We start from the raw sequence: 26266 nt of genomic DNA on the forward strand, positions 1-26266 counted from the left end.
CCCCTGCAAGGAGCAGGGCCATCTGCAGCTAGATCAGGTTGCTCAGAGCCCAAAACAAGCTGACCTGAAATAGTTCCAGGAATGGGGTTTCTACCAATTAAAGGAACATTTTTGCCTCCCAAAGAAGTGAACACTAACACATGAGAGCACAGAATGCCTCTGGGAACAGTGACAAACAGTTGTTCTGCCATAACAAGATTTGTGAAGGTAAATGGGATGCTTAACCAGCTGATCTTCCTCCGATCTTCAGGAATCACAATTTGTTTCCATTTATTAACACAATTTTTAGTGTGATTGGACATGCAAACCAATGCAAACCAGGTTCATTCTATTCTGGTTTGTCTTTGGAGGAGGAGGAGGAAGAGGAGAAGTGAGCAGATGCTGTGTTCTCCAGAAGAGCTTCATTTCCCTGCCATTGCACTCTCCCGTGAGAATGAAAACTTCTCTCTGAATGGTTAATGAAAGAAAAATGCTCAGTGGAGACCACAGCCCCATCATGGAACAGACCAGGAGATGGAGTGAGCAGCTGAGCGGCCCATGCCACAGGCCTTTGTGGCCACTGACTAGAGAAGTCAGCATCTAGAAAATGACAAATACTAAGAGGAATATGCTGGGCACAAATACTAGAGTGCAAGGGCTCCTCTCCTGCAAGTCAGATGGGTAGAAGGAAAATGTGAAGATGATGGAGGCTTGATTTTGAGTTGTCTGCTTCCACTGCTGGGACTCGTCAACCCAGGGCAGCTCCTTCATCCAGCACACTGCTGGCAGCAGTCACAGCCTCTCAGGGCAGGATTTCTGTGAGCAGTGGCATAGCTAAGCATGAGTATTATGTATCCTGTGATCAAATTTCTGTAAGAAATTAAGATGATCACTACCAGTGAGGAGCTGAGATGGCCAACATCTAACAGAAGGCTGAAAGAGGATTTTGACAGCAGTTACTGCTAGAAATGTATCTAATTATTTACTAGGACAAGAAGATAGGAAAGACTGAAGACAAACAAATGCAGATTTCTTCCCTTTTCTTCCTCAGCAAAGACAATGGCCAGAGAGAATTAATAGAGGGAACTAAGCCATCACTCCTATTCGTTTTACATAACTTCAAGCACATTTGAAAAGCTGTTCCTGAGGGAAAACTCAAAACTGCTGGTGCTGAGTTGCAGTAACAATGGGAAAGCTTGGGCTGAGAAGTGAAGAAATGCTGGCAGTGACAGTGCAGGAGCTTGCTTCATTTACTCAAAAAATCATAGCCTGGAACCAGCTGTTCTTATTCTCCCCAAAACTTGAAGTGCAATTGACTCAACTGTGCATGGTTGAGGCACAGCACTTGTCAATTCCTGCCCCATCCTCAGTACAGGCAAGGTTAAGACCTCGACTTTTCAAGCTGCTTCACATCCCTTTAATGAGTGAACAAAACCTGAATACAGATAAATTATGAATAAACCCTGCAGATTATTTCCTGTGCTCCTTGGGGCTGTAGAATTCACATTAACCTCTTCCAGCATGAAATCAGACCTGGTGTACCTTTGTAGAGTGTCAAGGATACATTGTCTGATTCTTGCTGCTGTAACAGAAGTATCAGACAATGACTGAAAAGAGATATACGAGGAATTTAAATACACTTACCTAGAAATAAATCGAAGAGGAGGAAAACCAGTCACAAACAGTTCCTGGAGCATGAAAGGCTTTGGTGGCTGTAATACATCAGCATAACAAAGTGGCCGACTTCAAGTAAAAGTCTCTCCCTTTTGTCATTTTGTTGTTGAGTCTGCCAGCTGAACACAGTAAGGATCCATCTCCCTTTTGATCTGCTGGTTTACATCTCCAGCAGCTTCTGAAGGAGTTTTTAGTAAGCTTTAAGTTTTAAGAGAGTTTTAAGACACAGAGATAGTTGGGACATGTTTCTTTCAGACGACTGCTGGAAAGGGCTATTCAATGCTCCTCCAAGCTGATCTATTTCAGTTGCAAACAGAGAGAGGAACTTGATATTCACCTTAGCAGAGTTGAGCAGGTAGAAAGTAATGCTCCTCCCCAGAAAAGTCAGTGTTCCATGTAACAATTTCCCAGCTAGCAATCTTCCTATCCTAGCAAATGACAAGTTTATCCTTTTAAATAACAAAAGAAGACTGAAAGACAGGGGCAAAGCCCCTTAATGGAGGGCTGCAGCCAAGCAGGCTATCTTCATTCATTCATGCGCTGCTCAAGCTAGTGAAGGTTAGCTCAGACCTCAGTAACAGACTTCACAGCAAAAGGAACCCCTGCTCATGCTCAAGCAATCACCAGACAACATTCCTCTTGTATGAAAATAGTAGACCTTTAATTTATTTACAAGACTGACCAACTGGGTGAAGTGGCTGTGCTTCGGATGCACTGCCAGAGCTCTCATCAGTGAACTGTGTCACCAGTCCTACGTCTGCATTGCCTCCGTGTCAGTTCTCCAACATACAATCAAACGCATCGCCAAAGGGCTGTGAAGAGCGAGATAAAAGGAATGTATGCAGCAATTAGGCAGGAGACAAAACCCAATGAAAACCTTTCTATACCCACTGTCAGAAAAAAAAAGAGTTTTAGAAGGTGAAATTTGTTTCTTTCGCTCCTTGGTTAAGCATCAGGAGCACAAAGTAAGTTTTGGACTGTCAGCATCTGCAGTATGCCTCAAATCTGCATGCTAGCTAGCTACAACATCTGTCAGGTGCAGAGAAGTTCATCACAGACCAGATTCTGCTGGGAACTTGAATGTCACCAAGTGGTTAACCGTGCATGGCTGCAAGATAAGAAAACAGAACTGCACTTCTTACCTTCTGGCCAGCCACTCACAGCAACCAGCAGCTGTTAACATTTCTCTGTCGCTTATCTCCCGTAAAAGTGCATGGTAAAAAGAAAAAAGTCAATCACAGAAGTGCCAGGTGGCAAGAGAAAGTTTCTGATACATTCAATTTGCTAACTTGATGCCCTGGAATGAAGATGCAGCCATTGTGGTATCAGGGTTAGAGTTGTGTTTTCTCCTCTTTGGTAAAACGTTTGTTTTGTTTTACTACAGGCAGATTTGCTTTGATAGTCCATCTTTGTGCACGGCCTGCTACTATTTAAACCAACAGGAAAACATTTAAGTGGATATAAAACAGTTCTCAGTGTGTTCTTTAGTACATTCATTCCTTTCTTCATACATTCTTTGAGGATGTTGCTAGCAGGTGGGGAGGGATAATGAGCAAATGCTACCATCTATGACGAGTTACTCCCAATTTAACCTAATACTTTTACTAGTTCTTGCCATCAGGAAAAAAAAACAAAACAAAAGAGGCTTTGCTTTCAAAAGGATCAACAGGACTCTAAGAATAAATTCTAAACATCTGCAGTAAAAATATCTCAAGTATTTCATCATTTCTTACAAATGCTAAAATAGAAAATGACACTGGAACCGACTTCAAATTTGATGCTATGACCCAGCTAAGTAAACAACGACCACGAAAAAGAAAGGACCACAGAGAAAGAACATCAGCAACTGCTCCAAGGTGTTCCAGTGAAGGTCAGTAAGTGACCTTTCACTGTCCTAAAAATCCATGTTTGACTCTTTCTCACCGTTTCCATCAGTATCACAAGTTTTAAAGCAGCACTCTCCAGTGACGAGTCAGACAGCAAATTCACATTGGCTTCTGGGTGGGCTTTGTTACACTCAACCATGATGCAAGCTTGACTGTATGAACCTAAGTTACACACACACAGAGTTATGCCTCCAGATAGCTACTAATTACACTAAATCAATTTGGCAAAGGGAGGGAGGAGTTCTTATCCCTGCACCCAAAACATCCAGCTGCTGCTGCATTCACACAAAGAATGGGTGATGTTAGCACAGCTCAGCCACGGGGACCCTGGAACACTCAGCTCCAGCAGGAGCTCAGTCTTTGCACACACTTTTTGTCTACAAGACTCAAAGTGCACACTGGAAACCTTTGGAATCATCATTTTCATCAAGAGTAGTTTTATTATGAGTTCTGGTTTTAGGTCTTCCTTGTTGTCATTGTTAGTTCTAGAAATGAGCAGCCAGCAAGTGATGGCAAAGCACTCCAAGGGGGTAGGGTCTGTCCTGCTGGCTTTACTCTGCCATCCTGACAGGGGAGCAAATGTGACACCTATCTACAAGAAAGGAAGGAGGATCCAGGAACTACAGATGGGCCAGTGTGCCCTCAGTGCCAGGGAAGGCAATGGAGCAGAGCATCTCAAGGACTATTCCATGCCATATGGAGAACAACCAGGGGAGCAGGCCCAGTTAGCAGGGGTTCATGAAGGGCAGGTCCTGCCTGACCAACCTGATCTCCTTCTATGACAAGATGACCCAGCTGCTGGGTGAGGGAACAGCTGTGGGTATTGCCTGCCTAGACATCCAAAAAGACTTTGACACTGCTCCCCACAGAATTCTTGGGGCCAAACTCATGGCTTGGACAGGCACAGCTCTGCTGGATAAAGCACTGCTGGACAAAAGGGCCCAAAGGGTGGTGAGTGGAGTTAAATCCAGCTGGTGGCCAGGCACAAGCGGTGTCCCCCAGGGCTCAGCGTTGGGACCACTTCTGATTAACATCTTTATTGATGACCTTGATGAAGACACAAAGTGTTTGCAGATGGCACCAAGTTGGGTGGCAGTGCTGATCTGCAGGAGGGTAGGGAGGCTCTAAAGAGGGACTTGGATAGGTTGGATCCATGGCCAATGTCAATGGCATGAGCTTCAATAAGGCCAAATGCCAGGTCCTGCACTTGGGTCACAACAACCCCAAGCAATGCTACAGGCCTGGGGCAGTGTGACCAGAGAGCTGACTGGCAGAAATGGACCTGGGGGTTGTAACTCAATATGAGCAAGCAGTGTGCCCAGGTGGCAAAGAAAGCCAATGGCATCCTGGCTGGGATCAGAAATGCTGTGTCCAGCAGGGACAGGGAGGTGATTGTCCTCTTGTACTCTGCTCTGGTGAGGCCACATCTCCAGTGCTGTGTTCATTCTGGGGCACCTCAGTACAGGAGGGACACTGAGGTGCTGGAGCAGGTCCAGATGAGGGCAAGGCAGCTGGAGAAGGGCCTGGAGAATGAATCTTACAAGGGAGCTGGGGCTGGTTAGTTTGAAAAAGAGAAGGCTGAGGGGAGACCTCATGGCTGCCTACAGCTACATGAAGGGACACTGAGCAGAGGCTGCTGCTGGTCTCTTCTCACAGGTGAGTAGTGACAGAAGAAGAGGCAATGGCCTCAAGCTGAGACTGGGCAGGAGGATTTTTTTTCCAAGCAAGGGTGGTCAGGCACTGGAAGGAGCTGCTCAGGGAGGTGGTGGAGTCACCCACCCTGGATGTGTTTGGATGTGGTGCTTGGGGATGTGGTTTAAGGTTGATCTTTGTAGAACAGGGATCTCGGTTGGACCTGGTGATCCTGAGGGGCTTTTCCAACCAGAATGTTTCTCTGATTCTGTGACCCTCAGGCACAGCAGCAGCAACACTGGACAAAGAAAAAGAGAACCCAGAGGGGCAGAAGGAGGCTTGTGAGGCCAGTAAGGAAAATAAAAACCCAAACTAACCAAAAACCAAACATTCACAGTGTCTATGTTCACATCTCAATTCTTCAACAGTTAATTCTGGGGGGTTAAAATAAACCCAGGGTAACAGTCAACAATGCCAACGACCCCATTCAGCCCCCATCCTTGCCACAGTGTTGTTATTTTCAGTACCTCAACATCATCAACGACAAAACAAACGTTGAAGCTGCAGGGAACTGCAAAAGTCAAGGCTGGCATTCCAAGGATTTCCAATGTACATGGCACTTTCAAACAGAAGTCAAGTTTAAATCTCAAGCTCCAAATTAACTAACAAGATTGCTCCTAAGGGTCTAACACAGAACTGACCCTGAAGAGCACAATGATTTAAAAAACCCCACACTTCTTCATTAGAAAGGGATAAAAAAGGGAAGCTGCAGAAAGAGGGAGCTGAGGAAGAGAGTTTCAGCACTGGTGTTTGCACCAGCGACAACCCTGCTCAGAGCCACTGACAGCTCCATCGCTGCTGGCTTCAGCACTTCCACACTTTCTGGGTTTGTGTGGTGGGGATTTGATAGAGAGGGAAGGGCTACAGAGGTGGCTCCTGTCATCTTCTAGAAGCTTCTTCAGCTCCAAGTCAGGCTGGCCTCTGGCCGAGGACAAGCCCATCAGTGCATCTGCAGTAACATATCTAAAGGGGCAAAAAGCCTGGTGGGCAAAGTTTTTGAGAGAGCTGAGGAAAGGAGTGGGGTGTGAGAGGAACAACTATGCCTACAGCAGTGTCAGTGAAGGACAGGGAGAAGGGCCTGTGGAGAGATGGCTGCAGCCCAGGGAGGTTAACGCGGCAGCAGATGCATGCCTGCAGCCCACGGAGGATCCCAGGCCGGGGGCAGGTGACTGCACCCAAAGGACATGACTCTGAGGGAAGCCCATCCTGGAGCAGTCCATCACTGGGAGGACTGCAGCCCACAGAAGGGACCCAAGGTGGAGCTGCAGTCCCGTGGGAAGTACTCACATTGGAGAAGGTTGTGGAGGACTGTCTCCTGTGAGAGGGACCCACACTGGAGCAGGGGAAGAGCATGAGGAGTCCTCTTCCTGAGGAAGAAGTAGAGTCAGAGATAATGTGTGACAAACTGACCACAACCTCATTCCCTGTCCCCTTGTGCCACTGTGCGGGGAGGAGGTAGAGACGTGTGGGGTGAAGCTGAGCCTGGGAGAAGGCAGGAGCAGGGGAAAGCTGTTTTTTTCAGATCTGGGGTTATTTCTCACCATCCTGCTCAGATCTGCTGGGTAAACTGGTGGCAGCAATACTATTTCAATGAAATTGATGCTGCTTCCCTCAGCTGAATCTGCTTTTTGCCCACCACCGTAACTGCTGAGTGTGCCCTCCCTGTCCTTGCCTCCACCCTCCAGCCTTTTCTTGCCTCTTCTCCTCCCAGTCTCATTCGGGTCGGGAGGAGCGAGCTGCTGCCTGGCACTTTGCTGGCCCAAACCAGGACACCACGTCCAAAAGCAGCAAAGCCACTTCCCACTGCTGTGGTGCCCACACGGATGCAACAGACACATTAAACCACGACAAACTCGGCGCCTGACCGTCCCAGGCGCTCAACAGCCTCAGCTCTCAACAGGCTCTTCGGCCTAACCCAAAGCACAATCCTGACAATAACTTAGTGGTCAAAGTCTCTCGGGGACTGGAGGAGCCTGTCACTTTTTGGCTTTCTTTGCCTTTTTCAGTATGTCACACTTTTTCCTGTTGGGCCGCCGGCACCTCTCGTCGATGCTGGGGATACATTCGTAATGCCACACTTCCTCCATCTTCTCCACAGGGTAAACCGCCTCCACGTAGTGACGGATCAGTCTCAGCCTGATGGGGTCCAGCTGTTTTTTGTTACAAGCACCTGAATGGTTGTACTGCAGCCTGAGGTTCTCCGGAGTGAAGAGCTCGGGGAAGAGTCTGACCAGGAGCCTGGCGGCGAAGTTGCCGACCGACAGGCTCTGCTGCACTATCTCTCTTACCTCCTTATCAGACAGCAAATACAGCGAAGGCACAGGGAAGTCTGGATTGGGCACGACGAGCTCGTCCAGCGGGATCTTGCAGAAGTCCTTGCTGCTCCTCTCCGGCGGCAGCGGCGGGCCCTCGAACTCCTCTCGGAACCGCTCCGGGTTGATGACGTAGCTGAGGAACTCCCTGCGCTCCGGCCCCGGCACGTGGATCTTGCGCTGCTGCTGGTACGAGCGCCGCTGCTCCGTGTCCCTTCGCCGGCACCGCTCGTCCAGCTTCCCAACGAACTCCAACGTCCACACCCTGTCGTTTTTTGCCCTGGGGTACAGTATCTGCACGTAATGGCGAATTAACTTAATCCTAGTGGGGTCGAGCTGCTTCTTGCCCAAAGAGCCGCTACAGTTGTACTGCTTCCGCAAGTTCTCGTGAGTGAACAGTTCGGGAAACAAGAGAACCAGCAGTCGAGAGGCAAAGTTGCCTATGGACAGGCTGCTTTCATAGATACTTTTGATCTGTTCTTTGTTCAACAGGTAGTCTGGGACAGGGACATCAAAATCAGGAGGGGGAAAGTCGAGTTTGTCAAAGTCTATGGGCACCAGCCAAATTTTTTTTGAGCGCCTGCCGGGTTTTTCATATTCAAAGCTGTCTTCCACTTTGATGATAGATACATCATCTGGAAGGCTGGAGGAGTCGTAGCAGTCATCTCTCATCTGGTCACATTCACTTCCATCCATGTAGGCGTTTTCCAGCTCGTCGTTTATCCTCTGGACGCACTGCTGCAACCAAGCTTCTTCCTCCTGCACGTCCGGGAAGTAAATCTCAGTGTACCTGCGGATTATTTGCAGCCGATGCGGATCCAGCAGCTGCCTCCCCGAGTCTCCGAAGCAGCTGTACCTTTCAGCTAACTTCCTGTGGTCAAAGAGTTCTGGAAACAACTTGTGTAACAAAAATACACAGAACTCCCCCGGAGTGGTAGCTTCGTCTAAGAATTCATTGAGATCCTGAGCATCCAGCATGTAATCCGAGGCGATGGCGCTGCTCCTGTCCAGGGACAAAGCTTCCTCCTGCTCTTTGTCCTCCATGAAATGAGAGGACTCGACCTGCTCGGTCTCGTAGAAACTGGACGACTGCATGTTCTGCTGACTGTTTTCCATCTCCCTCTGAGCCCAAAACCTGTTGAAAAAATCGTTGACTTGAGGCAAACACTCCACCTGCCACACCGCCGTGTTCTTCACGGAAGGGTAGCAAACTTCCACGTAGTTCCGGATGAGCTGCAGGTGAAGAGACTCCAGCTTCCTTTTGCTGAGGAAGCCGCAGGCGCTGCAGCTTCTGCTGAACTCGTCGTCGCTGAAGAGCTCCGGGAAGAGCTGCACCAGCAAGCGGCAAGCCAAGTCCCCTCCCGACGTGCTCTGATCCATGATTTGTTTGAGCTCCGTGGACGTCAGCTGGTACTCCGGGGGAGGCTTGAAGTCTGCAACTGACTCCACTGGACTGATTTGCTTCTTAATTCTGCTAACCTCCAGAGACAAGAGGTCGACTTTACTGTGCAGCTGGGTCATGTTGGTGTTGAGGGTGTTGAGCGTGTAGAACATCTTCTGGATCAAAGAGTAGATGTTGGGGTCAGAATCCGCGGCGGCCGCTGTTAGGGCGATGGCTGCCGCCGAGTCCCTTTTGCGTTGGTCGTTCAAAGTGCGGAGAGGTGAGGGACTGCTGGGGTTGACTTTTTCAAACAGCTCGTAAGAAGCAAACTGCTCAGCTCCTGCTGGGTTCTTCTTCTCTGTGATTTTGTGCGAGATGCCATAGAGAGGCTTTTTGTAGGATGGAGTGGTGACGTCGCTGAAGGGTTCTTCTTCCAAGAGCCAGGCGGCGTTGGGGTTCTTGTTCTTGCCTGCCTGCTCGCCGTTTCCCTGAGTGGGTGAGCCAGCGTCTCTGTTCTTCATGTTTGAAAGGGGGCCCTTGGAATGAATAAATACTGCATTAGTAAGGCTGCCTTAAAAACATCAGCTCTAAGGATGTGCCCCTCAAGCAGGCATCGGCACATAAATATGCAGAGGCAAATCTGCTCCAGAGGACTTTGGTATGCTAAGTACATCAAAATTAATAAATTCCCTAGGAATAAAGGAATTAAAATGCAGTAAAGTATCATTTAAGATTTGATTTCCACCACCCCCCCCCCATTTTCTGCATGGGAATAGAAATTCAATCATAATCCTTAGTACTCTTTACCCACAGGGTTCACTCTCCCAGATTAAGTATCGTTATGCTGCACCTTGCACACGAGGACTGTGGGCTGTGGAGAATTTGGGTGGCAACAAGTCAGCGACAGAGCCAAGAATAGAACCTAAGTTTTCTGACTCCTAGTCCTGTGACCTTGCCACTGCTTCCAGCAGCGTTCCAATGCTCTTTTCGGTTAGCTTCCGAGAGCACCACAAAGGCTGTAAGGCACCAAAATCCTGCTTAGTTTCTCCTTTCTGATGTGAGAGGTTTCCACAGGGGTTGCTTCATATCGGTGTACAACTCCTGCATGAAATCCCAAGGACGGCTGCAACTTCTCAGAAGCATTCTATTTAAATGATACAAACTTCCAAGCAAACTGCAGGGTAGCTTAGGGTTGTCTTTTTCCAAAGAGAAGCCTCAGACTTCTTCATTTCTGGGAGGCAGGGAAGCTCAGACTCATGGCTTTCTAATTGTCTAAATCATTGGTATAAAAAGGCAGTAATGAGCTCTTAAGGAATTAATGTTCTCGGTAATTTCTAACTGTTCCTCACTGCTTGAAACTGGAAGCGAAGCATTTTCATTAACTCACAGCACAGATTCAGGGCTTGGGTGGGCTGGGGGTTGTTTTTTTTCCAATTCCATGGGTATTGCAAACGATTCTTTGCAAGTAGATGCAACAGGATCAGAATCCAACCCAGAGAATCCAAACATGAGGAAACATGGAGAGATTTGAGGCGAGCAGAGTTTGCTTGGCTTGTTCCACAGAACGTTCATTAGATAAAACCCATGGAATTTGCATTGAATCATTAAAGCAAATGGAGCAGAGACTTGAAGTCTGAGCTGAGAGTTTGAACTCTAGCAAAGCCCTCACTGTGTCCTGCAGTGAGGAATTTGGATTAAGGTTCCTCTCTGAAATAAAAGCCAAACCAGAACTGCCCCACTTGTGAAACTAATCTGGTCCCAACGTGTACTCACGCTTGGCATCAGCTTACTGCCGTGACAAAATGAATCTAATTACTTTTCAATTTCTAATGTAATATATATTCAACTCAAAAAAAGGCTCAGAAAGAATAAGTTGGTTCCCACTCCAACTTTGGAAGGAAGCAGACTTAATGAAACTGAAGCTGTGTTTCCAAGTTCTGCTCTTATTCGCACCATACGACCCTGCAGATGTAACTTTGTGTTTTCCCATCCAAAGATGTGCAGATGAAGAGATGATAAAATGAAAGCTGAAGGCAAAGGCAACACATTTTTCAGTCTGCAGAGTCCCTAACTGTGGTGGTGCCCAGGACACCTCTCTCCCAGGTCTCATCTAGAGGACTGCCCCTCTGGTGCCAATTACATTAAAGCACGTTTGCTATGAGGACAGCAAGGAAGCAGAGTCCAGTAACACCATCAGCTGTTACAGGGTGACTTTTACCCCAGCGAGCGGCACGATTAAATCATACCAAATCAGCTAACCCTAACTGAATCAGCTCTTTGTGACCTGTGAAACGTCAGAACAAAAGAGACCAAACTGCGAGCAGACCAAGAGCCACATTGTTCCCACCTAGCTGTAGGGACTGGAGTTGTCACACACCACCTAAAATTGCCAGTGGAGGAGCAGGGGAGCTCTCCTAAATAGACATGACCTGAAAACAGGTCATGAAAAGCTCCCCTGACAATAAATGCAGCTCTGCTCTCCAGGCAGAGACCCAGACTGAATCACGAATTTCTGTCACCAGGTTAGACGAGGAGAACAGAGCACAGGTGCAATTCTGGACAATCCACTTCCTAGGCATACAAGGATACCTGCTAAGGGAAGCACCCAGCTCCTCGCTAACACTCAGCGCAGAGAACAGCCCAGATAGTCCTTCCTGTGCAGACTTCAATTCCTGCTCTGCTAAACAGCTTGCCGTGGGCCACCAGTCATCTGTCAGCTCCTGCCAGAGCTCCTGCTGGACCTTTGCCCTAATTAACTGTATAATCAACCCTGGCAATGTTGAGGGGGTGGAACTTCTATTAGTGCACACCTCCCACGCAGAGCCAGGGCAGAGCACTTTGTGTATTAAAGCAGCATCAGTTCATTGTCAGTAAGCCCTGTGAAAGTTTGCATGCTCAGTCTCGGAGGCAGTGTCTGGAGGAGAAGCCTTTGCCTCAGGAGCTGCAGCAGACCTCTGCTGTGATGGCAGCAGAAGTTCTGCTCTCTCACAGGGCTTGGTCTGGTTGTAGGATACATTCAGTCACCTGCATTTCAGAAACACCACAGTGAGTGCTCAGCTAAGGGATGACAATCCTTGGGGGCCGATATTTAAGGGTTTTCTGTTTCAGATGTGTTCTCCTTGTCTTACCTCCTGCTTTTAATTACCTCTTCTTTGCACAGTTTCCATCTGGGAACAGCACCAACACATGGCTTTCCATAAATTCTCCAACTAAACTAGTATTTAATCTCTTTTAACAGCTTTCCTGCACCACTGAATCTCTGACCACCAAAGCACTGTAGGTAACACCACCCCCATTTATGATGCTCAGTTTTAATGCACCATCCAAAACCAAGCCAAAATGTTGTTCTGGGAGACTCAGCGTAGCCTCAGGCTTTACACTACCTTTGCACAGCAGCTTTTCCTGCCACCTGCATCCTTGCAAAATGCTCTATTTTGGTAAACATCCACCAACAGAAGGAATTGTGTAATAGTCTCTCACTTTATCTCCTGGAGTTCGAAGCCAACTTTTAAAAGCTGTTTAGTTATTGCTCTGTTCAGGGCTGAAGTCCACCTAATTTAACAGGCTGGATGTTAGGAGGAAGTTCTTCACAGAGAGAGTGATTTGCCACTGGAATTGACTGTCCAGGGAGGTGGTGGAGTCACCATCCCTGGGGGTGTTCAAGAAAAGCCTGGATGAGGCACTTGGTGCCACAGTCTAGTTGACTGGATAGGGCTGGGTGCTAGGTCGGCCTGGATGATCTTGGAGGTCTCTTCCAACCTGGTTAATTCTATGATTCTGCTTAATAAACAAGGACTAAATATCTGTCAGAATACAGAGCATAATGTTCTGGCATAGGAGTAAAGAAGGATAAATATATGAGCAAAAAGCATTTAAAACTACTTTCTACATCTACAATCTACATTTTGGGTATCTGGGTGGAGTTTTTTTTAAGACTACTAGGGGAAATGGATTTCTGGTTATGAAGTGAATTAAAAGGGAAAGAAAATAGAAAGAGAACTATTTTCTGATAGGAATTAACTTAGTAATACAATCACCAGCCCAAGAGTTAGATTAAAAGTACAGTTCTGCTTAGACCTATGGGATGTGCAGTAAAAATACACTTAGAAGGACAATGTTCTCAGAAGTGAATTAATGCAAGTGTGTCCCCCTGTTTAAACAGAGTTAGTGAAGCCATCGACTAAAACAAAATATTGGTGCTAGGAAAAGTAATTAACTTCCCAAAAATGTTGTTAGGATTGAGGACTATTTCTGGCTGGATATTTAACTAACCACACTGGCTCACTGGAGTCAGCCAGCAATGAATTTTCATCATTGTTACTGGGCCACCTCTGATAGTCTCAGTCCAAAGTTGTTATTTATTTCAATTTAAATTGAAGAAATCATTCAATGGCAAAGAGTAAAACCCAAAGCAAGCACACTTCAGAGACAGTTATGAAGCTCTTTTAAGAACTTGAATGCAAATAAAACAACTGTTAAAAAAGAGAAAAAGCAAAGGAGTGGAAATAAACTGTGTCATAAGATTGAAATCTACCTACTGCAGGCAATCAGGTCCAAAAAAGCAGCCTGGAGAAGTCAGAGAACTGACAGGCGAGGAAAAGAAGTGTGAAGAAAGCTATGACTTGGAAGGAGAAATGAAATGCACAAACACAACGTGGAGTAACTGGCTAGGTAGCAGAAGAGCAGAAAAGGATATGTGTGTTAGAGTAGGTCATAAACTAAATATAACCCAGGGTCTGAAGTTATTCAAAAGAGGATGAATTTGAATCTAGGTTATTTTAATAAAGTGCTGAGTGAGAAAAACAGGAGGTCATTATACTGCTCCAGAGGGGGTCAGAAGAGATGGGACTATCCAGCACTGAACACTACCCTCTCAGGAATCTGAAACCAAAACCAAGGTGACTCCTGAAAAAGAGCAAGGAAAAGAGAGGTTCAGTCTTGGAAAGGAAGGGCTGAGGGTGGACAACATCACACCAATTTTCCTGTGTGCAGAAGAGGAGGCAATGCTCACTGCTCTCCCTGCTGCAAAGAACAAAGGCAAAAAGAAGCTTGCTCAGTTTCAGCAATGACTCATTAAAAATCTCCAGCTGCTACAGAGGTGAAACACTTCTCTAACAAGGCAACAGAAGAGACTGGGCTGGGCAAACATCTGGATTGTTAAAAGTGGGATGCAGCTGCAGAAGCTGTAATAGGTTCTGCTCTATATGCTTAAGACTCCTGCATCCTCAGTTTTCTCTTTCAAACAATGCAGAATTTTTTTCTCTGTCTCACTGACATCAAAATCTGTGCCACAGAACTACAGCCCTGGTTCTAGCACTGAGGATCCAGCTGAAGGACTGCATGACCTAAAAGGGACTGTAGCCAGAGCCATACTCAGTATATCATAGAATGGTTTAGGTTGGAAGACACCTCAAAGCTCACCCCATTCCAACACCCTGCCATAGGCAGGGACACCTCCCACTAGAACAGGTTGCTCAAGGCCTCATCCAACCTGGCCTTGAACATCTCCAAGGAAGGAGCATCCACAACCTCCCTGGGCAGCCTGTTCCAGTGTCTCACCACCTTCACTGTCAAGAACTCCTTCCTAACATCTAGATCCAAACCACTCCCTGCTCTTACACTCTCTGACAAAGCCCAAACCCAGGCTTCACCTACAGCTGCATTTCACATCTATGATTGCTCCCCTGTTGTGTAAAGACAAGTAATGCCTACAAACTGGGTTCAGAATAGCTGTGTTTGCCTCAAAACTCGTTGCTACTGCAAACCTAGTCGAAGGACTTGCACTTTGCTTGCAGCAGCCTGCGAAACACCGACAGCCAAACCCCAGAGTCAGGCGTAGAGGAGTCACCTCTTGTGCAAAGCGTCTTTTCTTCACGCTGGGTAAGACATCTTGCTGGCTCCCTGAGCCATCACAGCCAAGAGAGGTCTGTTTCCTTTTGCTGGAATCCTGTAGGCAAGTCACTGTGCCATCCAGTGAGTGCTTCTCAGCAGATCTGGATGTCACTGAGCAGTCCAGGGCTTCATCTTCATTTTCCGTTTCTACTTTCACAGTAGTTTTCGTAGTGGATTTTACTGGGAAAAGAGAAGGTTGAGAAGGATCAAGCACTCTCTCCAGCAAACCATGACACCCTTCAAGCACATCTTTTGTGGTTTAATTAGCTCCATGACAATGCGTTTCAAAGAACACAGTTGGAGGTTTTATGACTTGTATGCTAACTGGGTGCTGATGCCACCCCAAAGTCAAGTTTTCACAACGCTAGAACCATTCAGTAAATGAGAGCTGCTCCCCCAAACAAGAGCCTAAAGTGAAACAATTACAGTAGGAGGATTTTTTTTTTGACAGGGAGGAAGGATGTAGAGCAGGAACTATAATGAATAACAAAGATAATGGTGTATTTTAGATAGCTGTTTAAAAACCATCCATGGAACTTGACTTGATTCTGTATCAGGTTACAAAGGCTTTCATTCAACAAAGTATAACATCTTTACCTTCATCATCATCAGTGATTTCAGCTGAATTCATCTTCTATCTCACTAAGGAACAAAAGAAAACCACAAAAGTAAGTATCAGTGTGTTCTGGAATCAGGAAATACCTACATCTGCTTTTATAATTACTTCTTATCTAGAGCCAGTGGGCACTAAAAGCTCACAGATAATTTCCACTCTGAACACTTGGCAATATTTAGCTTTTTCCAGTACACTTCATGGCCATCTACAGACCTGGCAACATGCAAACTCTACTGCAGACAAATACAGGACAGCTAGACAGGTGTTTGGAGCTCTGAGTCTTTTTCTGGTATGGAGAAGAGTAAAATTTATTCTAAACTTGCATCTTGGAAATGTTAAACTCTCCATCCTCTACCAAGTCACTCATTCTTGTTAGTGACAAATGTTTTTCTCTTGTCACTGGGGGGGACCTGAAGCCACCACAGAAGAAAAACCAATCATGATGCACAATACACATGCTGGAGTCAGCTTTGATTTGAAAATCCTTGCTCTTTTGATATCAAGCAGCAATCTGCTTGATCTTTTGATATCAGAGCAATCTGCAGACGGACAGAAAGTGCTTTTTCTGCCAGTGTCTGAAGAATGCAGGACTACTTTTCTGGAAAGAACCCCAAATCTATGCATTATTCTAGCAGGACTTTAGTTAGCATCACTTCTCCAGCAAAAAGGCTCAGCTGTGTTTCTGTTTCCTTGCAAACTAAATTTGCAGGTTACTTGTGGGCAGGAGCAAGTGAGCAAAACCAATTATTTGATGATGTACCTACAGCCCAGGAGCAGGAACTGTAATGAAAACGAAGAGAGATGAGGAGAGAAAGAGACAGAGATTGTGTTTTGGAGGAAAACATAAGTCTCTACCTCTCTTCTGCATAATGTTAAATAGTCTTGTAATTTTTTTTATCCCAAAATACTCTTAAAAACCTCCAAACATTTGGATGTTGTGTAGCTATGAAGTTTTCTTCACCAGCAACTAATAGCTGTTGATGTCAAACCTGAGATCCCACTCTGGGCGGGATGCTGTATGATTACACTGGAATTGGTAGCACACAAGGACCAAAAAATGCTTGGAGTTATAAAAGCAGCTCATTCTGGGCCTCTCCAGCAGCCAAAATACCCTTCCCCTGGACAGTCTTAAGGCTCAGCTTGACAGAGTGCTGGGCCAAGCTCGTTTCAACTACGCTATCACCTACAAAGGTTGGTCCAGATGATCCTTGGGGTCCCTGCCAAGCTGGCAACCTGTGCTTCTGTGTGATCTTCAGCATGCCCCCCTATGCACAGCCTTATAATGGGCATCTTCAGGAGGATAATGTGAGATTGTCTTAAGCACCGTGTCACCAGAAGAAGCCTCTCTCAGCTGCTCAGGAGCTGCTACAAACCCTCAGCTATCTACTCCTTCTACCCGTCATAATTCCCTGTTTCAAGACGTGCACCTGTGAGCTGACCCATATACAGACAATGCCAGTTTAGCAGTACTCTCATCACTTAAACTTCCACCAACTCTGCAGGGAAATAACAGCATGAAACTAAGTGGCCCACAGCAGCTTCCAAACCAGCTGATGAGCACTGGTGAGGGTGACTACTACACCTTCCTAACCCAACAGCAATTATGGATGCAGGCACAGTCACTACAGCTCTTCAGCAAAAATCCTAGGACAGAGTACTCCATGCAGCATCCTCACAAAGCTCCCTTGGGGCTTAACAAACACAGCCAGTACTAAATGCTGGTGTTTTGCCCTCACTATCCCAGAGACACTGAAGATCTTTCTTACACTACACCACACTTAGGGATGTGGTGCAAGGTCAATGTATGCCAGTGCTCAAGAAAGGTGCCACAGAGGCTTCGTCTGTTTGCTTGAGGTGACAGCAGGAAAATCGACCAATGTCACAACAGAATGTTCTGTAATGGGAATCAAAGTGGTTTTCCAGAAAATCCCAGACTGCTCCATCACAGCACAACACAGTGTGGCCAGCAGCACAAGGGAAGTTATTCTGCCCCTGTACTCAGCACTGCTCAGGCCACACCTTGAGTGCTGTGTCCAGTTCTGGGCTCCTCAATTCAAGAGAGATGTTGAGATGCTGGAAGGTGTCCACAGGAGGGCGCCAAAGCTGGGGAGGGGCCTGGAGCACAGCCCTGTGAGGAGAGGCTGAGGGAGCTGGAGGTGTGCAGCCTGCAGCAGAGGAGGCTCAGGGCAGACCTCATTGCTGTCTGCAGCTACCTGAAGGGAGGTTGTAGCCAGGTGGGGTTGGTCTCTTCTGCCAGGCACCCAGCAGCAGCAGAAGGGGACAGAGGCTCAAGCTGTGCCAGGGCAGGTCTAGGGTGGATGTGAGGAGGAAGTTCCTGGCAGAGAGAGTGATTGGCATTGGAATGGGCTGCCCAGGGAGGTGGTGGAGTGGCCATGCCTGGAGGTGCTGAAGCCAAGCCTGGCTGGGGCACTTAGTGCCATGGTCTGGTTGATTGGCCAGGGCTGGGTGCTAGGTTGGACTGGATGATCTTGGAGGTCTCTTCCAACCTGGTTAATTCTATGATTGTATGAACACTAAAAGATGCTAAACAAAGAGCCAGAAAGGTCTATAAAGGTGGCACAAAATACTTGAGGAGGGATACAGGGAGATATATTCTCTTTCTAGCTCTTGCTGTTCCTGCTATTCCAATAGGAAAAATGCCTTAGGAGAATTCCTCTGACAGAAGAGAAGCACACTGGAAGGAGAAGATAAATGAGGATCTGAACAGCCACACTTTAAAACTGGGGGTGGGAAAACAAGTGAAGAATAGAGCAAAGCACATGCCCTGGTTGACAATTAATTTCCTAAAGGAGGTAACACCAGGAACACCAAAGCTATGCCAAACTCAGGTCAAACAACATTAAAATCTACACTCATCACAGACCTGAAACAAAATGTTACCATTTGGATTATTTTTAAGCTGCCAGAATACAATTAAAATCAAAGAGTCCAACCCAGCATGGGAACCAAGGAGGCCATGGAAGAGTGGGTTTCACATCTGAATTCTCTGGTGGCCAACAAAGCATGAGCTTCAAGCTTTTCCTTTTTGGGAGCTCCAGTAAGCTGTCTCCTTATCTGGTTTTGTCTTTGTGAGATGTGTAAGAACTGAGGTACTAAGTGAGCCTGAAGCAGCTACAACAGCTCTTGTCTGTAGACAGGATTTGACTGTCCCTCTGATTTCTTGCCTCCTAGTCCCACCTGCTCCCCCAGTCAAGCATGGGTGCCCACCTTACCCTTCAGTGAGCTTCTCCAGCTTGCTAAGCTGACAGAAAACAATTCACTTCTTTCTTTGCTGGGTTACTTTCCCTCTAATTCAGTGGCACAAAGGGCAAGGCATGCAACTGTGCCCAGCTCTGCAGCACACACAAGGTTTGAGGTGGGAAGGAGGAATTAAAATCTCTCTCTCACACCAGCAAGACATTTCCTTGGTTCAACCAGTGCATGGAATTTATCATTGACCATCCTGCTCTGAGACTGAGTAGCAGTGGACTCAAAAGCAAGCAGTGAGCAGACACAGCACAGTTTTATCATTGCTTCCATAGGAAATCAGGGGCTATAGGAAGGGGGAAAGGCTGTGTGGGTGAGCATGTCCTTGCATGCTGATGCAAGGTTAACTGTCAGGGGCTTCTTTTGTTCAAAGTCTGCTATAGATCAACCATTTCAGGTTCTTTAAAATGCTGCTTTCAGTATATCAGTACTTAGGGAATAACAATCGTTGCCCCTGCAGAAGAGGCAGCAGAGCCCAAATCTGGTTTGAGGGAGCATTCTGGCCCAGATTGTGAGAGCAAACAAAGCTGGAGTGAAAAAAAAAACCACCTGGAAGAACTTGGGATGAAACAGTGCAAAAAGCAACTGAGCAAGAAATGCATTCAGTAAAGCACACAACTTGGCAGTTGTTCCTCTTCATGCTGAGCACACAAACACATTCAATTCCTACCTTACAGGCCTGCTTCCAAACACAAGATACATACATTTATCACCCTCAGCCCAACACCGAGGCAATGCTATCTATAGGACAGCATTTGGCTAGTTCTAGGAAGGAGTGAACACCCTGTGCTGGAGCTGGGAGCCCAGGGCTGCCGGCGTGACTGGCAGAGCCACCAGCCTTGGCAGACCTGCCCTGCTGGGCTACAGGTGGACACGGCAGTAAATGATATTTTCTGGCAAAGAGGAGATCTGCATGGAGGATCCCAAACTGCACCAACCACCTACAACAGCAGCTATGAGCAAGGGCCAGATCCTGATCCTAACTGATTTGATTGAGGCTGTAGCCTAAGCACCTGGAGGTCTGCATTTTACCTGAAACATTTTGTATTTCCACCTGGACTGGCATACTAATAATAGTAATAACAAGAATAGTAGTAGTAATAATATCAATAGCAATAATAGCTATATCAATAACAGAATACTAAATATAACTAATTAATTATCATCAGTGGGGACTGGAGCACTGCCTGATGAGGAGAGGCTGAGGGACCTGGGGCTGCTTAGTCTGGACAGGAGAAGACTGAGAGGGGATTGAATCAATGTTTATAAACATCTGAGGGCTGGGGGTCAGGAGGGGGGGACAGGCTCTGCTCACTGCTGCCTGAGGAGCAATGGATGGAAGCTGCAGCACAGGAGGTTCCACCTCAACACAAGGGGAGACTTCTTTACTGTAAGAGTCCCAGAGCACTGGCACAGGCTCTCCAGGGAGGTTGTGGAGCCTCCTTCCCTGGAGCTTTTCAAGGCCTGTCTGGATGTGTTCCTGTGTGACCTGAGCTAGATTCTATGGTCCTGCTGTGGCAGGGGGGCTGGACTGGATGATCTCTGGATCCCCTCTAAACCCTGACATCCTGTGATCAATATCAACAATAACAACATTAATAATATCAATAATAACAACAATAACACTCTACAAAAATACAAATAGAAACAAACTGTTGTTTTGCTGCTCAAAAGTTAAAAAAACCCTCTTGTTTTGTCGTTCATCACTAAAAAATCAGCTCTTTACTCTTCTAACTCTCTATGTTCCAACAACTGAAGGAAAACAATCACCTGAAAACCATGTAGAAAAGTATAAGTGTATGCATGCTGGATGTGGAAATCCACACTGATTTCATAATGCTAATGATAATTATGCCTGTAAATGAATCATTATCTCAACTAATATCCTCTCATACAATACGAATGCCTGATAGCAGTTATAGAGAGGTTTGCTACTTCTAATTTAATTGCTTGCACAACACTGCACTGCTCAGGTCATGAATGGATGCTAAATACATAGATGCTGCTTCTCGAATGCACATCAGCCCAACAGATGTTTTAGCACCTTCTTGAACACTGGAAGGAGACTTCACAGTATCTCAATATCAGAGTATCACCAAGTTTGGAAGAGACCTCACAGATCATCAAGTCCAACCCTTTACCACAGACCTCAAGGCCAGACCATGGCACCAAGTGCCACGTCCAATCCTGCCTTGAACAGCTCCAGGGACGGCAACTCCACCACCTCCCCAGGCAGCCCATTCCAGTGTCCAATGACTCTCTCAGTGAAGAACTTTCTCCTGACCTCCAGCCTAAATTTCCCCTGGCGTAGCTTGAGGCTGTGTCCTCTCATTCTGGTGCTGGCTACCTGAGAGAAGAAAGCAACCTCCTCCTGGCCACAACCACCCCTCAGGTAGTTGTAGACAGCAGACTTCTCCTTCTCTGGAGCCTTTCAAGGCCTGTCTGGATGTGTTCCTCTGTGACCTGTGTTAGATAGGATTGTCCTGCTCTGGCAGGGAGGTTGGACTCAATGGTCTCCTTGGGTCCCTCCCAACCTCTAACATCCTGTGAGCCTGTGAGGGAATGTCCCCAGTCGCCCAGTACTGACTCTAAGAACATGAAAAACACAGAAGGTAGACACTGTGGATTAAATGGATTCCTTCTGAAGCCTCAGGATGATACATTGCTTCATACACAAAACTCTGAGGCTTCGAGGAGAAGGATTCTGCTCAAGTGCTGTTGGCTTCTGAAGAATTGATCTGTGCTTTACATTTTGGTCAAAAATATGACACCTGTTTGCTGGGAACATTAAATATGTTTAACAGGTGTGGAATAAACTGGTCAATTCCCTTGCCTTCAGTGGAAGATACAGCACTGCTCTTAGAGCACTGGTAACCCAATAAAGCCAAATAAATAAGGCAACCTAATGCAGTCAAATAAGTAAGGGGCATACCTAAAAAGATGATGTTCTAATGAGAGCAAAGTGGCTCAATCTGACAAGATTCATCCCTTGAGCTGCTGTTGAACAGCTGAAAGCAGCACCTCCTCTCACACATGCCTTCATGCAACAGGACTTGTGCACACAACTTCAGTCCATTATGCCACAGACCTAGCGTGGACTACCCCGAGCCAGCCAAAACTGCTGTGTGTCTGCTCACCCTCAGCAAGTGATGTGATTAATCAGTCCAGTGGTTAAGACACTCCCCAGACAGTCCAGTGTCTGGCGCCCTGCTCCCCGTTCCTGGGTCTCTATTTCCTTAGAAACACAGAGTGGATAAACACAGCAAGCAGCAGATGCTTCCCAAGGGATGCCCATGTCCTAAAAGCAGGTGTGGGTGGAAGCAGTCCTGTCACGCAGTGCTTTAACTGCCCACCGATGGCACAAAATACCGTCCCTCATCATGCTTTAGAAAAACAATTCCTGCATAATGCTTCACAAGAGGGAGAGCAAACAGCCGTTCTGCAGTCCCGGGAGGAGACAGGGCTGGAAGCAGGCTCAGGCTGCCCGGGAGCCGCCTCCTACTCAGGGTGCAATGCTGCTTCCCAAGCGCTCTCCTGCTGGGCTGCAGAAGCCAGCCCTGAGAACTCCGAGTTCTGGGCTCCGCTCTAGGAGCCAAGGAATCTGCAGCTTTTCCTCCCTAGCCGTGGCACTGGGTTCAATAATCCCAGTATTGCAATTATCCTCAGGGCACATTTGATTCCTTCAATTTGTAAGAAAACAATGCAACTCCAATTCAGTTCGACTGAACTGCACACAAGCCCCACTCCCAAAACCGAGCCTTGAAATGTATTCCTTACAGGCAACGTCTGCCCTCTGCTCAGCTCCATGGGCCACTGATCTGACTCGAAATACTACACAGTTTTAACAAGGCTGCCTCAATAAAACAAATTAATCCATGCCTCCCCCCCCCCCCCCCGTTTCTGTTTGGTTTGGGTTTTTTTTACATTAATATTTTTACTTTCTACTTATGTATCCCTCTACTGCTGACAAACTCATCACCACGCTCATTGCTACGACGTTCAGAGCAAGAAGTAACTCAAAAGCATCACTGTCAGGATGCTGCCTGAAACAGTAATTACTAATGGTAGAGATACACCTGGAAGAGACAGAAAGTGGGGAGGGAGGGGGGAAATTTGTGCTGTGGGGGTGGCCTCTTCTCCCAGGCAACCAGCAATAGAACAAGGGGACATAGTCTCAAGTTGTGCTGGGGAAAGTATAGGCTGGATGTTAGGAGGAAGTCTTCACAGTGATTTCCCATTGGAATGGGCTGCCTGGGGAGGTGGTGGAGTCACCATCCCTGGAGGTCTTCAAGAAAAGACTGGATGAGGCACTTGGTGCCATGGTCTGGTTGACTGGATAGGGCTGGGGGATAGGTTGGACTGGATGAGCTTGGAGGTGTCTTCCAACCTGGTTGATTCTATGATTCTATGATTTGATCTGTGCACCTGCCTAGTTTGGACATCTTCACTCAAGTTTCCTTCCAACTTGTGAGTTCCACGAGGAGAATTTTGAAGAGGCTTGGGAAGTAACTCAAAAAAGCAGCAGGTTGGGGAAGTCTGATAACTGAAAGCACCTAAATTGAAAGACCCAAAGATAACTGACCTCATATTGACTCTCCCCATCTTAAAGCAACTGTGAAAGAAGAATTTTGCCCCAGTTAACCAAACATTATAAAGACTACTAAAAGCAGATGCTTTCTGTTCTACCAGTTTTGCAAGCAGACTGCTGCTGCTGCCAGCAACACGAGTGGAGTTTGGGAGTCAAATTTATTCCTGACATGCAACGCTGACATTTGAAACATTAAATACCTCAGAAAACAGTACTCCAAGGTTACAATCATGTTCCAACTATAAATGCATGTTAAACAAGTTCTAAAATGATGACAGGGGGAAGAGAAGTCTTTTTAAAAGCACCAGCAGATGTAGTTGGAAGCATTGCCCTTTATGGACAATAAAATCCCTATACTTAACATAGTTTGAAAACCTCCTTTGCTGCCATGTGGAGGAGGACAGGAAGCCTCAAGCCTTCACTGTAGAGAGCCTGCAAAGAAGGCATGTTGCCAATAGGACTTTTTCAGGGCATGTTCTCAATTTGGGTCCTTCTTTTCATTTCATTTTAGTTACATCTGCAGATGCAGTTTCAGTTGTAAAAAAAACCTAACTAAATAAAATCACTCTTCTCAGTTTTCCCACAAGTTGCTGAACTTTTCTAAAGCTACCTCTCCCCCCAGTCCATCTGAAGCAGTCGGTAAAATACTAACCCAGTTTATTGCCAGCATTAATGTGTCAATTCCGTTTTGCTTCAGTTAGGTGTCTTCCCCTGGTCCATTAGGAACACTTTGCCTTCCTCAATGCTTCCTTCTCTCTCTCCTCATTCTTTTGAAATGAGGAAACGGACAATTAAAAACCTCCTCCAAACTGCAATCGACTCCCCTTCATTTTTATCCTCTGGGCTCACCTAAGCTAGGAAAACACTTAGCAAAAATACAAAGTGACATTGGTCCAGGGCTGGGTTCGATTTAAAGGGAGAGAAAAGGAAAACGCACCAACGTATATTGGCAACTCTTTGTTTTACACAGCTGCAGTCAGCCACATAAACTCATCATCTGATGACTAGGTATCAGCCAGACGCAGAGAAAAGGTTGTTCTTTCCCTGCTTAAATGTCTCTGCCCTAGGGGCTGGGCATACCCTGGTTTTTAATAGGTGGCAGCAACAAACTCTACCTCCCAACTTCAATCCAAAAAGCTCCGGGACTGCGTCAAGGCTCTGTGGAAGCTGTCACATGGCTGCTGGCCCGCCGCCGGCTCGCATTCTGCTGGTTCAGAGTTTGTTCCCTTCTATTTACAAAAGGTTGTGTGGACACAGCGCAGGGAAAAGTAGGGTAGAGGCAGCGGGCAAACCGGGCACAGGCAGCGGGCAAACCGGGCACGGGCAGCGGGCGAGCTGGGCAGAGGGCAGCGGGCAAACCAGGCGGAGGGTGAACTGGGCAGAGGCGGTGGGTGGATTGGGCAGAGGACGAGCTGGGCAGAGGCAGAAGGCAAAATGAGAGGAGGCAGTGGGTGAACTGGGCAGAGGCAGTGGTTGAACTGAGAGGAGGCAGTGGGTGAACTGAGAGGAGGCGGTGGGTGAACTGTGCAGAGGCAGAACAGCGCAGAAGGCGAACTGAGAGGAGGCAGTGGGTGAACTGTGCAGAGGCAGAACAGCGCAGAAGGCAAACAGAGAGGAGGCAGTGGGCAAACCAGGCGGAGGGTGAACTGGGCAGAGGCGGTGGGTGGATTGGGCAGAGGACGAGCTGGGCAGAGGCAGAAGGCAAAATGAGAGGAGGCAGTGGGTGAACTGGGCAGAGGCAGAACAGCGCAGAAGGCAAACAGAGAGGAGGCAGTGGGCAAACCGGGCAGAGGCGGCCGTCCCCCCGTGCTGGTCTTCTCCAGTCCCCTCAGCACACGACCCCTCCAGAACCCCAGCATCACCACTCGAGCTACTGCCAACACTTGTACCAAGCCGGAGCTTGCCCCCAGCCCCGCTGTGGCCCCACGCTGCCCCACCGCGCGGCGCCTCGGCGTGAGGGCGGGGGCGGAGCTGCAGCACAGAGGGTCACGAGGAAGACGGTACCGGCTGCCGGGGTACTGCCCGCACCGCACCGCACCGCACCGCACCGCACCGCCGAGGCTGCCCTTCCGCCCCCTGCAGCTCCACGGCTCCCCGCGGCGGGGCGGCGGCAGCGGCGGCCGCCACGTGTGAGCGCGGCGCGGCGGCGAGGCCCCGCCCGGGGGGGGCGGAGGCTGCGGCGAGGACGCCCCGCGCGCCCCGCACGCGGCGGCCGGGGCCGCTTCCGCGGTCAGACCCACGAGCCCGAGGCGGCGGCGGCGGCGGTTGGTGCTTCCGGTCCGAACCCTGCCCGGGCGGATCTATGTGGCCGGCGCGGGGGGAGGCGGGGAGGGGGAGGGGATAAGGTGAGGCTGGAGGTGACGGCGGCGTGACCGTTCCACTCTCCCCTCTCCTCCTCCGCCTCTTCCTTCCGCCCCCCCACCTCGCCCCGCAGATGGAGGCAGCCGGTCCGGGCGCGCCCCGCGCCATAGCAACGTTCCACGCAACGAACAAAGAGTCCCCCGTCCTCGGCAGCCCGCGCCCCGCGGCGGCGTGGGGAGGCGGGGGGAAACGCGAAGGAGAGCGGTGGCGATGGCGGGGGGGCCCCCAAGCCGCCGGCGGGAGGAGGGGCTGGGCCCGCGCCTCCCGCTCCCCAGCGCTCTCGCTGGTGCGCCCCCAGCTCCGCCGTCCCCATTCCTCCCCTACCCACCGGGGCGGCGCTCCCCGCCGAGGGCTGTCTGAAAGCGGCACCCCTCCCGCCGACGAGCGGCGAGCAGCGGGACTTACCTCGGCTGAGCGCGGGGGCGCGGGAGCCCCGGGCCGGCGGGGGGGGCGGCTGGAGCGGCCGAGGCTGGTGCCCGCGTTCCCCCCCCCCCCCGCTCTTTGTGTGCGAGGGTCCGCGCGCTGCGCTCTCGCGTGACGTGACGGGACCGTGTGTCATTTCCGCACAAGGACACTGAGCCCCGAGCCGCCGCGGCCAGCGCCACCCGCCGCCCCGGG

General features: G+C 48.3%; 1 protein-coding gene across 4 annotated transcripts; it reads right to left on the reverse strand.

Moving 5' to 3' along the window:
• Positions 1-2290: 2290 nt before the first annotated feature.
• BEND3 (BEN domain containing 3) lies at positions 2291-26266 on the reverse strand. 4 transcript variants are annotated; one of them, XR_010308152.1, is made up of 4 exons: positions 26054-26266; positions 14773-14996; positions 6519-9460; positions 2291-2465 (listed from the first exon to the last, which is right to left on the reverse strand). XR_010308152.1 is itself a non-coding variant. In XM_064170106.1 (4 exons), the coding sequence occupies exons 2-4, from the start codon at positions 15445-15447 to the stop codon at positions 7208-7210; spliced, it is 2511 nt and encodes an 836-aa protein (XP_064026176.1). In that variant the 5' UTR covers positions 15448-15458; positions 26054-26142; the 3' UTR covers positions 5573-7207. The 4 variants fall into 4 exon arrangements, 3 of the variants coding, with proteins under 3 accessions (XP_064026176.1, XP_064026177.1, XP_064026174.1); XM_064170106.1 differs by lacking the exon at positions 2291-2465 and adding an exon at positions 15414-15458 and having other exon boundaries at positions 5573-9460; positions 26054-26142; XM_064170107.1 differs by lacking the exons at positions 2291-2465; positions 26054-26266 and adding exons at positions 15414-15458; positions 23940-24784 and having other exon boundaries at positions 5573-9460.

The sequence above is a fragment of the Pogoniulus pusillus genome, chromosome 33 (genome assembly GCF_015220805.1).
Source record: "Pogoniulus pusillus isolate bPogPus1 chromosome 33, bPogPus1.pri, whole genome shotgun sequence".
Taxonomy (NCBI): Eukaryota; Metazoa; Chordata; class Aves; order Piciformes; family Lybiidae; genus Pogoniulus; species Pogoniulus pusillus.

Excerpts from the sequence above, each read along its gene's own strand:
- BEND3 (XM_064170104.1), bottom strand. The coding sequence starts at position 26,207 with ATGACACACGGTCCCGTCACGTCACGCGAGAGCGCAGCGCGCGGACCC. Across the intron at positions 14,997-26,053 it reads CGCCCCCGCGCTCAGCCGAG|TAAAATCCACTACGAAAACT; the intron begins GTAAGTCCCGCT and ends CTCTTTTCCCAG. Across the intron at positions 9,461-14,772 it reads AAAGACGCTTTGCACAAGAG|GGCCCCCTTTCAAACATGAA; the intron begins GTGACTCCTCTA and ends ATTCATTCCAAG.